Source organism: Mchenga conophoros, linkage group LG19 (assembly GCF_057382185.1).
Source record: "Mchenga conophoros isolate Kocher_MC1m ecotype Shallow Benthic linkage group LG19, M_conophoros_male_GT1.1, whole genome shotgun sequence".
Lineage (NCBI taxonomy): Eukaryota > Metazoa > Chordata > Actinopteri > Cichliformes > Cichlidae > Mchenga > Mchenga conophoros.
In genome coordinates, this window is record NC_140544.1 from 17165552 (window position 1) to 17182774 (window position 17223).

Here is a 17223-nt window from a genome sequence, read left to right on the forward strand (position 1 = left end):
TCAGTGTTGTGTGCCAATCACAGGTAAACCCTTCCGCTCATAATGCTTCCAAATGTACTCAGTGATGGCGCTCTCTTGGTTAAGCTCTTTCCTGAACAAGATAATAAAACACTTGGGAGCCAAGTGACTGAAGAGGATGCTGAAGCAGGAAGTAAGGATGGCTGCACCTTCTATTGCTGGTTTGTACTTCCCTGACATGGTGAGATAAAGTGGGAGGAAGATAATCCAGATAACCATGAACAGCATCATACTGACAGTGATTAAAGAAGCATTTTTATACAAATCTGGCAGCTGTCTACCCTTGAATGCAAAAAGGAAACAAGTAAGGCCCAAGCAACCATTGTAGACTAACATGGCTGAACCCAAAAGTACCCAAAGGACGTCATCTCACACTGGTGCAGGATAGTTTTGCCCACTTGGATCTCTTGAGGAGTGGGTGGGTTGAAGATCAGCCATGACACTGATACGGCCACCTGGATCCCAGAGACAACAGTCACAAGCACCAGTGGTTGATTTAGCTTCTTTATCCAGGGCCCAATCGTCAGATCAAAGTTGAAGCCCAACAAGATTTGAAACAAGTTGGCCAGAATGCAAGAGATGCAGAGGGTAAAGACTATACCAAAGAGCGGCAAACCTACGCAGTTTAAGTTCTGAGTAGGTTTGTCAATGAAAGTGAACGTAAGGCAGAAGCCAGCCAGCAGGGACAGCGGGAGTTCTAAGATTGATTGCAAACAGAACAGCAAACACAACAGTAACAATGATCCCAGTGGCTGCCAGAGAACAGAGGATGATCGAGAAAGGATCAGACCACGGGAGAAACTCAACTGTTTTGTTCAAACACCGATGCAACTTTTTAGACGAATATTGCCTTTCACTGCAGGGTTTACACCTTGAACCTGCACAGAGAAAGACAAATAATATTTAAAAACATGAAGAAAGAGAAAATATTTTCTTATTCAACATGCAAAAGCCTAAATGTAGACAACTTGGTTTTAAACATGGAAGTTTAACTGTAATATCTGATTACAGAGCAGAAGTGTGAGAGTAATATTTGAAAATATTTGCAAATTAATGTAAAAACTGATATAGGATAATTATGGAAATGAGGTCACGTTTTTAACAAATATGGATTGCATTTATATAGCGCTTTTCGAGACCCTCAAAGCGCTTTACAATTCCACTATACATTCACTCTCACATTCACACACTTGTGGAGGCAAGCTACAGTTGTAGCCGGAGCTGCCCTGGGGCAGACTGACAGAAGCGAGGCTGCCATATTGCACCATCAGCTCCTCTGGCCAACACCAGTATGCAGTAGGGTGAAGTGTCTTGCCCAAGGACACAACGACCGAGACTGTCCGAGCCGGGGCTCGAAACGGCAACCTTCCAATTACAAGACGAACTGCCAACTCTTGAGCTACGATCGCTTTAATAAAAGCACTATAGTACTTTATGGTAATAATCAACTTTATAATTGTTATTTGATTTTTTTTTAAAGAGTAATAACAATGTTTACATGCGAATCTGTTTTCTTAGAAGTACCTTTATCTTTGTTTAAGTTTCTGTGTCTTGTGTTTGAGCTGGTTTATGTGGCAAAACTGAATTTTAAAGGTTTATTGCTCAGGTATTAATAAAACCAGTGTCCAAATGGTAATAAACTATTCAAAAGTCAGTAGACGTTATTACTTTACTGTGAGTATGATGTGAGTAATTCTTGCAAATAAGTATCATAAATTTGCATTGATGTGACTATATAGGATTATTAAGCACAGCATAATTTAGATAATCATCATCTTACCTTTTCCAGGGGAAAACTCTCCAATCACACATGCAACACAACGTTGACAACACTTCCCCTCTGAAACTCGTATCCTGCTCCACAGGTTTGAGCAGTTGTAAGCGGACACCTTAAAAGGAAACAATTGCATTACTACATGATATAAATTATGTTGGGAAATAAATTCATGTTAGTTGTCCTCTCACCGTGTCATTTATCAGGTCTTTGAAAAGATATAATGGGATTTTAATTTTTCCATCTGGACTGTATTTCCCAATAGTTTCTATTTTTGCACCCTGTTTGAATTCAGACATGTTCCAGTATACGATATCATATCCCATCCTAGGATCTCCATCACTATTGAAGGATATGTGTGTGGTGCTCATGTTAAAGTTGACTCTTTGGATTTCTGAGAGAAACTGTAGAGATAAAACATTGTAAATCAACCAAACTTTTCTACAAACTAAAATATAAAGTTTAAAACATTTTTTTGTTTTACTGTTAGTAGGAAAAGGCTCTGCAACAATAACAGAAATATTGGTAACTTGTGGCAAGAAGTTAAGTTCCCAAAATCTCAGGACATTAAAAAATGATCAGCAGCGAGTTTCAAACCATTTAAAGCCATGAATGTGATGACAAATTTAAGGGTGCTCTTTGAAAAATATATTGCACAAGTTTCTATACAGGGATATGCTTGTGTAGTTCTCTTCCTGGTTTTGTGTATGTGATAGGGAGAGTGGAGGTGGGGCTCAGGAGGCAACACACCTGTTAGCAGTTGGTTAATTGTACTTTATAGAGGTTTGCTGCTAAACTTCTCACTCTCTTCTCCCCAACAAGCGGGAGACTGATTTTATTTATCCTTATTTTTTTGCAGATACCAGATACTCTTGAAAATCAAGCAAATTTATTATATAATCCTTTTTAGGGACAAATGTATAAAAATTATTTGTCAAAGACAAACAATTGATAATCAACAAGCTATCTTTACTGTACCTCTGAGGCTGTGAATTTGGGGCTATGTTCACACTGGTGGTTGTCCCACTTCAGCAAGCATCTGAGCCCCTCACCAATGACTTGAACAGCTAAATAGATCCTATAAGATTCATCCTGGTCGATGTAAGAAGCCAAGAAACTCGGTTCCAGACATTGTCTTTCTTCTTCAGACTGATTTGAACAAAGTGGATTCTGCGTCAGGTAATCTTCGAGAAGGGCGTTTTCAGTTCAATTAAACATTGAGATGACACAGTCTTTAAAGCCAGGCACCTCTTTCTGCTTAAATATGAACCCAAAAACTTCTCCTGCCAGCTCGATGCCTGACATTGCAGAGATCTTTGGAGAGCTGGACCATGCATCACTTGCAATCCACGTTCTGTTAACTTTGTGTTTAATAGCTGCTTCCAGGATGATTTCTGCATTAGTCTCCTTTGTGAAGAGAATGATGGCCTCAGCAGAGGAGTTTTTTATTTTTTCCAGTAGTTCATTCAGCTCAGTTTGGGTCTGGGAGTTGTTTGTCATAAAATCAGCTGACAAGAGGTGAACAAAGAAACTTCTTCACCAGCTCAACAATACCTCTTGCCTGATATTTATCGCTCTGCACTGTTCGCAGAAGCTTGAATCTGTCGCTGAGAAACTCACTAGTTGATGCATAACCAATCTGTTAAACAGACATAAGGAGATATTACAATACATCAGTTTCAACAGATATACAATCTAAAGATTTAGTTGCCAAAATCATTACATTTCTACTGGTCCTTATTATTATTAATGTCTCTTTGTGTTTCTAACTGAGCTTTGTAGGACAGTATCAAATGAATAGAAAACAAACCTGGGCAACTGATGACAGAGCAACAATTCTTGCTACAGCTATCGATACTTCCGAGTACCTTTCTCCAATCACCACCTTCATTTGGGGCTCTGATGGTAATAAACAGCTTCGTGGGTCTGACTGACTCTTCAGCAGCTCAAGAGTCGCTCTCACAGCGAGGCAGACATCTCCACAGGTGTCATAGATGTCGTATCCTATGGTGATGTTAGGTAGCTTGATTTTTCTGATGGCGTATATCATTACCTGACTGCGGAGGAACATTTGTACATCCTGTCCATGAAACAGTGCAATATTATGATTGTAACACTTACATTGTATTATTTTTTTTATTTACTTTAAATATCTATGTGGGATCTATATGTATGACTAAGCTGGTGCATGACGATTTAAAGGAAAAGCCTAACCTGTTACTTTGCACAGTGAGGGGTTGTTGTTTCCCTGTGAGAGATCTTTTGTTTGCATGGTTTGCATCCACCTGTTCTCCAATCAAAAAGGTTTATGCAAAGGATGACACAGTATATCTGAGTGATCACTGTTATGGGATTGGTTTCTTCAGGATGACAATGCAGATTGATGTGTTAGACATTTCTTTCCACCATCACCATCACAAAAGCACTAAAAACAGGGGAATATTGCTCAGAAGAATGGTTTTCATTCCTCCATTAAATTTTTGTGTCTATAAATGCTGGAGATGCAAAATGCATTTGATTTCCATCCAAGATATTTTGAGAAGAGGAAAAAACATATGCAGAGCTCAAATTCTAAGTAATCCAAAGGTATTAAGACTAGGTTTCAAGTTTTTTTTAATTGAAAGACATTACTGATCCAAACATGTGGTGCAGTTTTCACAGCAACCCATGAGAGGGCAGCATGTTTCATTTAACAACCTTCATTGAGAATTATATGCCTAATAGTACAATCCGTTTTACTTTAATGAAATCAATCACTAGAAATGCTATCATTCACTATAGCTAGAGCGCTGTTTCAATGATGTTGCAAAAACTGTTTCTGTTACATTCAGTATTGAAAGTGAGGATCATGGGACCTGATCAACTCGGTGAAAGATGTGAGGATTAAGCTATCGAACTCAAATCAAATTCCTTAAGTCAAAAGAAGTAAGAATGATATTATACATTATACAAACGCCTAATCTGTATTTTTTTATTTTCTTCTTTGGTATTTCTCAAAATAATATTTATAATATTCTATGCATTTTCATATATTTCCCACATTTATATGTAATTAATTAATTAGTAGGATTATTTTATTTTGTCACGTTATGTCGCACTGCACTGTTACAGGAAACTAAGAGCAGCTTTTGCTTTGAAACCGCCCTCCTATATGGATTGGGCCTCCGGTTCCCACGCCCTATGGGCCGTGGAGCAGATCATATAAAGACGTTACATCCAGCTGTAGCAGCGGACACCCAGAGGGCACCCTGAGGAGGACCGCAGAAAACAGACATGGCTTCATTAATGTGGGGACTGGTCTGCGTTATCGGCGTTGTCCTGGCACCGGGATCTTTAGGCACTTTCTCACAGCCCCGGTCGCACATTACGCCCCCAATTCCACGAGTGTCCCCGCAGGTCCCCCCGAAGTTCTATGGGCGCCTCGACGATAACAGATCTACTGTCCAAACCTCCGACGAAGCACTAAATGACGAAAAATTTCACCAGCACCAGGCGGATGATTTTACCGTCCAAGGAGTCCAGGAGCAGCGGAAGGCGCGAGCAGGTACCAACAACTACCTGACAGGAAGGACGTGATATCCATCCACCTGCTGTGGACGCAGTGTGCAATGGTCCTTTGCTCTCACTTTGTATATATTTCTTTATAATATAAATTCACAATAACAGTAGATAATTTCTTAACTTTGTTGTAACTGATTACTTTTTGAAACTTAATAGTTTCTTTATTCTACTTTTTATGTAGGTGACTTTTGAAACTAAAGTGAATTTAAATAGTGCTTAAAATATATGTCCAAAAACCTTTTTTAAAGCAAGCAATCTTTTTGTTACTACTAACAATCTGTTGTTTGTCTAATTATCTAGACAAACTAACAGTTTCTTTGCTTATCCATTATATTTTGATAATAATAAATAATTTTACGTTCAAGAAACAACTTTGTTTTGTTTATCTTTTATGTTTAACAACTTTTTTTCTGTATAGTTTAACAGTTTATCGGTTAACACGCCTTTCTTCTATTAAATGGTAATCTACTGTTTAACTCGTTTGTAACTAGTTTGTAAGTGTCTACCTGTACTGCCATACCTTTTTTTCTACTCACAATTTCACTTCAGTCATAGTTTCAGTTAGCTGCACTGTTTGTCACTCGCTTATTTTTATTACATACTATTAGCTAACGGTTTAATCTCTTTGGCATATATTTACTGAGTTGTTTTAACCAATTAATCATCACTTATCTATTGTACTAATTTATAATTCTGCTTATCCCTTCACTTACTGGTTAACTGCTCAGACTTGCTCAGATTCATTACCTACTTAAATTGTACGTTTCTAGAATCATTTATAGAAAAAGGTCATCGAAAATTATTTTTAGCATGACTGGTGTTTTGTTGCTTTTTCTTCTCTTTTTGCACTAAATTAAAGCAGCCAGAGCTTTAATTCTTTTCCCTCTTAACTTTTCTTTGTTGCTTGGCAAAGATGCTGGCACATATTCCACGTCTCAGCCACTACAAAAAAGTCCAAAGCTGCTTTCACCGCTGCAAGACAAAGCTGCACCGCTTGGATCCTGGAAGCCTGCTGGAGACTCCAGAGGATCCATCAGAACTAATGCAGGTACTAAACTGAAACATTAATAAATCTGTTTAATTTCTGTCTTAAGATAAACTGATTTTCATTAAAAACCACAAAAACATGCTATTTTTTTTCTTAAAGCAACAAGAACCAACTGCAGAAATCGACCAATAGATCTGGTTTTCATCATTGACAGCTCCCGCAGTGTACGTCCTGCTGAGTTTGAAAAAGCCAAGGAGTTCCTGGTGGACATGGTGGACAGTTTGGCCATTGGCTCTGATGCCACTCGAGTAGGCCTCGTCAATTATGCCAGCACCGTGCAAATCGAGTTTCTGCTGAACACATATTCTGACAAGTCCCATGTGAAGCAGGCACTGGCCCGTGTTGAGCCCCTTGCTTCAGGCACCATGACAGGGATGGCCATTAAGACGGCCATGGACAAAGCTTTCACCATGGAGGCAGGAGCCCGAGCTGGCTCTGCAAGCATCGCCAAGGTGGCCATCATAGTGACAGATGGGAGGCCCCAGGACAAGGTGGAGGAAGTGTCAGCATCAGCACGAGCAGCAGGAATCGAGATCTACGCTGTGGGAGTAGACAGAGCTGATGTGGCGTCCCTCCGACTCATGGCCAGCCAACCTTATGATGACCATGTCTTCTATGTGGAGACTTATGGTGTCATAGAGAAGCTCACTTCCAAATTTAGGGAAACTTTGTGTGGTAAGGATGAAGATGATGATGATGATGATGGGAGTGAGGATAAACGTGTAGATCCTGGAAGTGATGATTACAGCCTAGATAGCAGGAAGGAGGGTAACAGAATAAATGAGCATGATGATAAAGGAAACAACGGTACGTCAGAGCCATCCTTCTTTTATTCAGCTGTGATTGTATGGGCAGCACCATAGAGGGAATCTCCATTCTAAAGTTACAGTCCTCTTCTTTAGAACAAGGACAAGGTAACTAGTGATTTACCTCCAAAAAGGGCATCATTAACTATAGCCATTCAGATGGAGAGAAAGTAAGAATGGTGTTGATGTTGCCGGAATTAAACACGCACAAGTTATACTAACCAACTTAAAAGAGAAGACCAACCTCCTGTCACTGGTTGATCTGCTGACTTGGAGGAAACTCGAAGTACTTTGATACCTTAAAATGGTTGAAACCTGATATGATGCTGTCTTTATTTTCACAGAGAGCGTGCTCCGCTTCACGTGCAGCATTGCAGTTTGCGCCTCATGACATGTGCCTTGCTTAGTTACCTGCAGGCCTGCTCAGGTGCTCTCCAATTATGGCCTTCGCAGCCTCTCACATGAAATTAATAGCCACGTATCATAAAAAGTAAAATAATTATTTTATTTGAGTAAAATCATTTTAAGTGGAAATTTCAAGGTTTTTCAGTTAAAAAAACAGTTGATATAAAAATGCCAAGCTTAGTTTCTCCTTCCAAATTGTGGTTCCACACAAACTAACAAAGTCTATTTCTTATGCTAGCCATGCACCATTATACATTATGTCAAACTTTGCAAGACTTTTAACATGCTTTTAATATGCAAATATTTGTGTTTGGATTTTATCTGTTTGACTTGTACTTCATGGAATTGTCTTTTTTTAAGTTCTGGAAACTTGAATTTAAAAACACCTCTTTCTTCACAAATAACTCTTTGCTATAACATCACTGTAGCTGAAGCACAGAGATGAATCTAATTTGCATGATGCAGATTGCTAGAAGCATACTTGCAGCATACTAACATAGATGCGCAACACAAAATAATTGATTTCAATGAATCACTAGACCTAAGCCAATCAGACACTGGAGTGTTTCTTTTCAGGTTTGGAGCCATGTGCTCAGGGACACAACTGCCAGCATATTTGTGTCAACAGTGGCGACTCTTACAACTGTAAGTGTCGCCCGGGCTACATCCTTAACCTGGACATGAAAACATGCTCACGTAAGAGTCTTTATGTTTTTCTTCACATTTATATCCATTGTTTAACCTTTTTTCTTTTTTTACCATCCCCCCAACAGAAACATGCATTGGTGTCCTGGATGTTTGATTTGTTTTCTTATAATCCACTGGGAAAGATTTAATAAAAGGCATTTTTTGTAAACTTTCAAGGGCATTATAACCATGTGGTATGGGTAACTAACTGGTCAAACCACGTTATAGTATATGAAAGATCTAATTTTTTACCTATATTCTTTCCTATTTTTCTATATTTACCAGGCTTATTGTCTAGCTGTAGTTTCTTTGTATAACCTTTAAATATAATCACAATAAATCCAACTGCCTCAAATATGATGATATTTGAAGAACATACCAAACAAAAGTCATCTGCAGTGACAATGTGAATTATACCTTATATACTTTAAGCATTTTATCTGCCTCACTTTCATATTCTTCCTGTGCATGAACAGAGGCATTGGGAGTATATATAAACTCATATTTACTAAACTTGAGAGCAGAACATCCATGACTATTGTGCTTAGTACAGTGAACTCATCTGCTGGCTCATACTTGGATCATCCACTGATCCCGAGACTCTCTTTGATCCAGGCCCATCTGGGTGCTCACATTACAAGGAATTTGGAAAAAAGTTCCTATAAAATAAGATGATTCTAAGGGGGGTAGGTTGAAACTTTATTTCAGATTTGATTTATTTTATATTGAATGATATTAAAACTGAAAATTGCAGAGAAGGAGGTGCAGGAAGCATTTGTGTTGTGCTAACAGTCATTAAGAATGGATCATTTTAAGGAACTGTTAATTTTATCCAAGTCAAGAGGTCGGTTTTAGAGCTTTGTTACTGACAAAGTAGATGGATTTATATGCTTTATTGCATTAATTTTGGATGATTGTGGAAATACTTTTCGAAAATATCTTGAGCTGTTCATCTGTTTTGTAAATGGATGGTTCATTAAAGCTGATCCGTCCCAGGTATACTTCCCAGGTTAAAGCCCACCCATCTACACTAAGGCGGATAAGTAGCAAGCAAAATGGATAGATGTATGAAATAATTTTTTTTAACCATATGAAATTTGGATTTTGGCTGTATGCGTCCCATCTACCACAGTAGTAGACACAACTAAAACTTATATTTTTTAACTGTAATCTGGATAAGAAAGGAAAACTTATTTCAAAATTTCACATGTTGTGAAACTCCTTTTGAACATTAGCTGGTTTGGGCACTTTGTTCTGAAGACACACACACTGCATACCAACTCTTGTTACTAATGTTTTGGGTTGCTCTAAATAGATTAGGACAAACACTATTCAGCACAAATTAAATAAGCAGGGCATGGTGAAAGCCTGCATTAATGAGCGGCACAAACTCTAATAGTGCAGAAAAGCCTTCTTAGCTGTTATTTGTAAACTGAAAACTCTTTCACTCAAACGTGAATGCGTGTTTCTTTCCAGGTTCAGATCCATGTGCCCGGGGAAATGACTGCCAACACATTTGTATCAACAGTGATGACTCGTACACCTGCAAGTGTCGAGTTGGATATGTACTGAATGCGGACCAGAAAACATGCTCACGTAAGTATATGATTTTTTTTATCAATTGATTTGCTTTTGAGAATTCATATTTATTAATAATGTTGTTAATTGTGCTGAGTTTGATTTTTGGGTTTGGACATTAAAAAAACTCACCTTAACCTTTCAGCACATTGTATTTCCCATGGTCTGGAAGTAAGTAAAATCTATCCCGACCTTCAGACTTTGGCCTGTCAGGTGAATATTAGAAACCAGTACTAAGAAGAAGCACACATAAGAACTGATGTTTCCTCTCATTTGATTGAGATCTGTGGTCAAATCACAGAGCAAACAGTTTAAGGGAGACTTCAAGCTAAGGCATCGAGCACATGACAGCGCCTGTAATAAGCGCCACAAGTTCAGGAACTGCTGCTGTCAATAGAGATTCTTACCTTGGTATGTATCAAGATGGGTTAATGTTGAATGCAGACCAGAAAACATGCAGATGTATGCCAGGGGTGAAATTTCCAGGGGGGTTAGGTGGGTTATGACCCCCCCCCCCCCCCCCCCCCCCAATAAAATTAAGAATTATCTTGCATCTGGGAATTTACCCAGATTTATTTATTTAGACAGAGATCTTCACCCCCCCCCCCCACACACACACAAAGTTACGAGAAGATGTAAGTGCGTGAATCGTGAATCGCAATTCTCCATATGCACGTCGCTCAGTTTATGTAGGGATGGCCAGATGAGGACATTAAGCTGGGAGTGCCAGCTTAATTTAACATTTATTTATAAAATACTGACCCATAATAACGTTCAGGGGCTAAAGATACAAGCAACTGTACAAGTGACTCTTTTCAGATTTGTGATATGTGACCAGAAAAATGAGTGCAAACATATTTGTGCCAGTGATAATGATCCATACCTCTGCACATGTCATGAGGAATATATGTTAAATTCAGATCAAAAACATGTTTACGTAAGAATAAATTTTATATAATGGGCCTTTGTGATCAAGAAATTTTGTTTTTCATGCTCCCAGAATAAGGATGAGGTTGTTTGTTGTTATTATTTTTAATGGCAGCAAGTTTGGTAGACAGGAACTGACAGACCAAAGGGTAAAATATTTTTAACTCACTTTGGCAAGGACTGCATAAAGCTAATATTCTCATGTATTGTTTACTGAACTATTCTGTTTTGGTCTTTTAACATTAACTCTAAAAGGCAAAATTGCCAGTCACCAAAAGGCCAAAGCTTAGCTCTGATTATATAAAACATCACATCACGTGTGATCTCTTTTCAGGTTCTGATCCATGTGCCCACGGTCATGATTGCCAGCACACTTGTGTTAACAGTGATGACTCATACATCTGCAAATGTCGAGTGGGATATGTATTGAATCCAGATAAGAAAACATGCTCACGTGAGAACCTGGATCCTTACAATTCAGATGTGTCTTGGTTTTGCTTCAGAGTCTGCTTTGTTGAACTCTGTGACTGAACCAGGTAGATGTTAAAGTTTTTTTCTTCCAGGTTCAGATACATGTCCCCAGGGACATGACTGCCAGCACATTTGTTTCAGCACTGGTGATTCATACATGTGCAAATGTAAAATGGGATACACATTGAATCCAGACCAGAAAACATGCTCACGTAAGAAACTTAAATCTCAATATGTTTGTTTTTCATAAACTAAAGGAGAGTTTTTAACAATAGAAGTGGATTGGATCGTGTCATCAGTATAAGTCAGTCAGATGTGGAGCTGTTTCTTTACAGGGTTGGACTTTTGTGCAAAAGGACATGATTGCCAGCACATTTGTGTCCACAGTGACGATTCGTATCTCTGTGAATGTCACGTGGGATATGTTTTGAATGCAGACCAGAAAACATGCTCACGTAAGACTTTTCAGTATGTCTGTTTGGTATCAGTGGTGTGATCCAGCATTTCAAAGCATGCCCACAAAACTGCTGTACTTCACCAGAGTGTAGTTTTTCATCTTTAGTGTAGCAAAACTCATCATCTCTTGTACACATGGTCTATTGTTCTGATCTGAAATTACTTCTATTCTTTCAGTGAAAGATTTAAGAGATTTGAGTTACACAGCTCTCTGCGCTTCCCTGACTGAACACCATCAGTTAGAAGTGAAAAAATGTGTATTCCTGATCAGTTGCAAGTGATTGTCAGTCACTGTGAAACTGATTGCTACATGCCACTCGCTAGAGATAACTGTGTCGTGTGAGGAGTTGGTGAGGGGTTTCTGAAGGTTGCTGGTAGTCTCTAGTATTAAATAGGCTGCAAAGAGTTATATGGTGCCGTACCAAAAACCTCTTAGTGATTGCTCTAGTTTCTTACAAGTTGCCGTGACCACCAGTAGACTTGAGGTGACTCCTGTTGTGATTTGATGCTGTATAAATAAAACTGAATTGAATTGACTTGTCTGCAAATAATCTTAAACTGCTCACCAAGTGATAGAGATGTGTGATTTGATGCAAACTTGAAATAAAGACTGTTTTCCTTCAAAGTAAGATTTTAACATTTTCTAATTTCACTGCAATTTGGAGAGTAAACAGGGAGTGTTTGCAGACAGGTCAAAATCTTTCATGCAGACTGTGGGCAACCATGGCAGTTGGCTAGCAAATCACAAAGAGGTTTTTGGTGCAGCACAATCTTTTTTTCTTATTTCATCTGGCAACAGTCAGGAAATATTTGCCAATTGGCCGGATAACACACATTTTTCCATAGTAACTGGTGGTTGGCAGTGGGCTACTGACTGGTATCTAAGCCTATGTGATTGAGGCCTAACCAAGTATTCTTTATACAGACAACTGATTATTTGTTTTATCATGAGGTGCTGAGGGGATGAGTGTTTCTTTTCAGGTTCCAGTTCAGATGCGTGTGCCCAGGGACACGACTGCCAGCACATATGTGTTAATAATGGGAATTCATACATCTGCAAATGTCGAGTGGGATATGTGCTGAACGTGGATCAGAAAACTTGCTCACGTAAGAAAGATTTGTTTTTAAATTTCTTAGAATATTTTGTTATGCCATAAAGATTCAAGAAATTGTGGAGCAAATGTATTATAGTCTAAGGAGCTTGGAAAGAAAGGTACAAAACAAAAGTATTATACATGATATATAATGCTAGAAAAATGATTCAGGGGGACCTAATGTTAATGTGTCATCAAAAAGTTCTGTGACACCTCTCATAAAAAGCTCATAAGAATGTACATTTGTACAGTTTCTGCTTTAAAGTAATCTTCTTGTGCACCTCAGGTCTGCCTCCAGCCCATCTGTGACATATGTTAGGTTTCAAGCCAACCAAGAGGCTGTAAGGGCCTTCACTAGTATCACCTCTTGGTTGGATGGTGCCTGTAAAACACACCTAGAAGCAGCATGAGATGCCTTAACTCGAATAACATTTTAAGGAAGTGGACAAATTTGCAGAGAACTAATTTGGCAGAATTGTTTGGTGATCAAGAATTGGCTCCTTCTTCTTAATCCAATGTGCATGGGTACATGCTGGCACAATGGCAGGCATTGTGAATGTCCCTGTGAATGCCAGAAAAATAACAAAAGTCCTTATGGTTGTACTATTAACCTGAAGCCTGTAGGTTTTGATACTTCAGACCCTCCGCTGTTGTTAATAAGAGCTAGGTTTTAGAGGCGCCAGCTCTTATCAACAGTAATGATTCCCAAAATGAAAGTCTGGTCAGTTTAACAAAGAATTGGATGTTTGCTCTCTGTGCATACTTGAGGTTCGTTTTGAAAGTGCAAATTCAATCTGGCACGTCGTCAGAACGGGAGTGACCGAAACTTAACAGTGGCATTTGACAAGAGGTGCATAAGAAGATAATCTTCAGGGGAGGTCAGCCAAATTTAAATGGATTTCTCTCCAACTGAGTGGGAGTGGATAACTTTTTAAGCCATGCCTCGTATTATGAGAATGAGAACAAAGCTGCGGTTGACAGAATAACCAAGTCAATTAATATTATTGCAGGTTCAGATGCTTGCGCTCAGGGACATGACTGCCAGCATATTTGTATCAACAACGGTGTTTCTTACACATGCAAGTGTCGAGAAGGATATGTGTTGAATACAGACCAGAAAACATGTTCCCGTAAGAATTTTACCTTTTTGTCAGCATAAATCTTCAAGCCTAGGTTTTCTGTAATGTGCAACTGATATGGTGGATATGCAATATTGTTTTACTAAGAGATGTGGCACATGGTTTCGATAAGCCCTCAAAGGTGAGATGCCAGTATTATATTTGTATTTACAGTCATATTCTCTGACAGTGTCTATAGGCTTCACTATTTTCCTAAATGGAATTTGTATGTAAAAATCTGGATGAGCTCAAAGATTTATACCTATTATGTGATCCCTGGTGTCTGAGTGATTGGAAAACCCACAGGTTCTACCACATCTATCTGAGCACCCACTTTACCTGAGGGTAGGGAGGACATTGCTATTTAACATAAGCATTGACATGAGTGATATTTGTTATATGCCTTATGGATAATTTACCTAATGCAGTGGCAACATAGACTCCATCTGACCAACAGTTAATTCTGGTCATTGATGCTGTTCATGTTTGTTGGTCATAGCGATGGCCTATTGGTGTTTGATAGGCTCACCTCTGGCAAATTGGAGTCATAGAACTGAACATGTTGACTGTATTTGTTCTGTTGGTGCCTTTTGGAGCATTTTAATTGAATTAACCTACAAAGGATATAACTTGCTTTGTGATGCAGACCAAACGAATAAAGAAAAATCTGAAATGTACAGACCTGTACAGTTTATGGATGTAGACTACTAACCAAGCTTAATGGCATTAGCCAATAACTCAGCCCTCCTTCTTTATTTGTCAAAAAACAAAAAAGAAAAAACTCAACCCCCTAAGCAAACAAACAATCAAACATCAGCAGTCAAAACCCATGAGTAACAGCACATGTCATGCCATCCTTTATATACAGTCTATAATACAGATATAATAAATTCCATTGTATCTGCTTGGGAACATGGTCAAGCCTATAATACTGAATCTTCCCATTTAAGTTTACATTTTTTTGCAATGATATCTATGTATTAATGTTTTGTGTTTTTCATTTTGTATCCTTCATTTTGTGGAAAAGTCTACAGCTAACGAAGATCAGTGGCAAGCATTACATGTGCTGGTCCAGCAAAGATTATGACATGAGATGCTGGAACTGGAGTGGAAATTTTGTGATGGAGAACTCTGGCCCAACTAAAGAAAAATCTTTGACTGGAGTTATTACCTGTTATTACTGTTTCTTGTTTTTTTTTTTTTTTCATTGCTATTTGTAGTACATATATGTTGTACATGTGAATAGTATTTCTTTAAGCATTGATTATATGTCATGAAATCCATGTTTATGATCTGATCTCCCTCACAAAGGACAAATCATGTTGGTTCTTCTGATGCATATCATCTTATCAATAACCACCAACTCTTTTTATTAAAAATAACATCTAAGATTCATAAGATTTATTAATCTTTAAAACAGTTTACTTATTGAGCACTGATTCTTTGAAAGGTTTAAAACATGTTGGTTGCTGCTGTTGATCCTTAAACAAGTGGAGAGCTGAGAAGACATGAAAAAACACCTGTGATATTATTTGACTGTCTCAATAATTTTATTTTACTCTTTCAGAGGAAATGAGGAGTGAAATAACCGAGGATGCCTGCATGTGTGAAGCTCAGATTGTGTTCCAGAAAAAAGTACAGTCAACCATTCAGGAGCTGAGCAGAAAGCATATCCTTTTTCTTAAAAATGTGATAACTGCATGAAAGAAATATCTGTCTTTACTTTGTGTCTCAGCCCGAGCCAAACTATCTTAGCAACTGAAAAAACTGAGCAGGGGCATTAAATATCCTGATATATTTTTTTATAGAAATACGTCATTTTAAATCAAAATTTCATTGTTTCAGTAACACAAATGAATAAATTTTAAAAAAGCATTTATATATTTCACACACCTGTCCCATATCCTTGTTCCACTAACTGGTGATTGGTACCATATCTTGATGTTCTTCCAGAAATGATAAAAAAACAGTACCATCAGTTCTACTCAAAGGTTCTACTCAAAGACACAAGGATCTCCCGGTGTTTCAAATCTAAACAAAGTAGGGAGGCTAATGTTGCTCCCATGAAACTGAGTATTCAAATCTCGAACAAGATTTGTTGTTAATTCATAAAAACAGGACAAACTTTGTCTTCTCATGTAAACGGATTATGTTTCCATGCAAAAGAGCCCACTCAGTCACTTCAAGGTTAAGTCAAAACTTGCTTTTTCTTTGACTCTGTGTCTCACTCGATGAACTCTCAGACAAAGTGAATCAGATTGAAAGCCACCAGCAATATTAAGAGCATCAATACCATCAGAGGACAAGTGCAGGGCATGCATTACATCCAGCTTCACGACCCATGGGAGTCAACCTGTAAACATCTGTAAACTGGAATGTTAACATTTCAGTGAAAGTGTGCGTGGTTTTGATTTTTGTCATATTAAATATGATTATTTTTTTTAATTTGCTGCCCAATCTGTTTTTACTTCTTGCTGTAAAGTCAGGTAAAACTGGTGTACATGTTTACATATACCTGGGTTCCTATTCAAATATGGATGACAACTTGTTTATCAACATGTAGTCAACTAAACATCTCTGCTTCTATAATTGTTGTTTATTGAGTAGACAGCCTATTACTTTCCTATTGTGCATACGCTACTTTGAGAGCTTTTCTATGTCCGTGCAGTGTAGCTCTTGGCAGAACACTAAGCCTCCATAGCAGAAAAATATAAGCTAATCTCTTATGTAACAAGAGTTTTATAGTTGTCCGTCAGATTGCAGCATTCTAAAAAAGACCAAAAATGAAGGCTGATTCAACAGGCTTATGGCATGTTACATCACAACGATTTATTATACCCCTCCCTTTGATACCTGGATTGTTTGATAACCTTTTTATTATGATTATAATTATTGTTTTGCTTGCACAAATGTGATTAGTAATTACTATTTTGTTTGAAGGAGATGGAAAGTAGTTCAAAGAGTTTAAGTATTACCAACTCTTCCAGTACTTTGCACACTTGGCCATGAAAGTCTGTTTTCGTGAAAAGTTTTAAAAACCTGACTTACTCTATATACATGTGCTGTTTAAATAGACGACCATGTGCATGACATAATGTATATTCGTACTTAACTGTCTGTATATTGATTTTGTAAAGGGTATTTAGTGGCAAATGAAAAATAAATTTTCTGAAACAAAGGATTTAAAATTTCTTATTTATCATTCATTTTAACACTTTAACTGTCTGATAATAATCTTTATCAGACAGTCTATGATCAGGAAATGTTATATTTTTGTCTT

At 38.0% G+C, this 17223-nt stretch overlaps 1 protein-coding gene and 1 pseudogene across 3 annotated transcripts; one reads left to right on the forward strand and one right to left on the reverse strand.

The window, feature by feature from the left end:
- On the reverse strand, positions 1–4064 carry LOC146551977 (G protein-coupled receptor family C group 6 member A-like; annotated as a pseudogene).
- A 923-nt stretch (positions 4065–4987) lies between these two features.
- On the forward strand, positions 4988–17131 carry LOC146551978 (uncharacterized). 3 transcript variants are annotated; one of them, XM_085257428.1, is made up of 12 exons: positions 4988–5336; positions 6267–6401; positions 6501–7208; positions 8189–8308; positions 9776–9895; positions 11139–11258; positions 11368–11487; positions 11611–11730; positions 12713–12838; positions 13836–13955; positions 15511–15611; positions 16171–17131. In XM_085257428.1, the coding sequence occupies exons 1-12, from the start codon at positions 5066–5068 to the stop codon at positions 16222–16224; spliced, it is 2115 nt and encodes a 704-aa protein (XP_085113554.1). In that variant the 5' UTR covers positions 4988–5065; the 3' UTR covers positions 16225–17131. The 3 variants fall into 3 exon arrangements, with proteins under 3 accessions (XP_085113554.1, XP_085113555.1, XP_085113556.1); XM_085257429.1 differs by having other exon boundaries at positions 6501–7076; XM_085257430.1 differs by lacking the exons at positions 11139–11258; positions 11368–11487; positions 11611–11730.
- The last annotated feature ends 92 nt before the right edge of the window (positions 17132–17223 follow it).

Coding starts and splice junctions, on each gene's coding strand:
- LOC146551978 (XM_085257428.1), top strand. CDS start 5,066: ATGGCTTCATTAATGTGGGGACTGGTCTGCGTTATCGGCGTTGTCCTG. Junction 7,209..8,188: donor TGATGATAAAGGAAACAACG/GTACGTCAGAGC, acceptor GTTTCTTTTCAG/GTTTGGAGCCATGTGCTCAG. Junction 13,956..15,510: donor AGACCAGAAAACATGTTCCC/GTAAGAATTTTA, acceptor TTACTCTTTCAG/AGGAAATGAGGAGTGAAATA.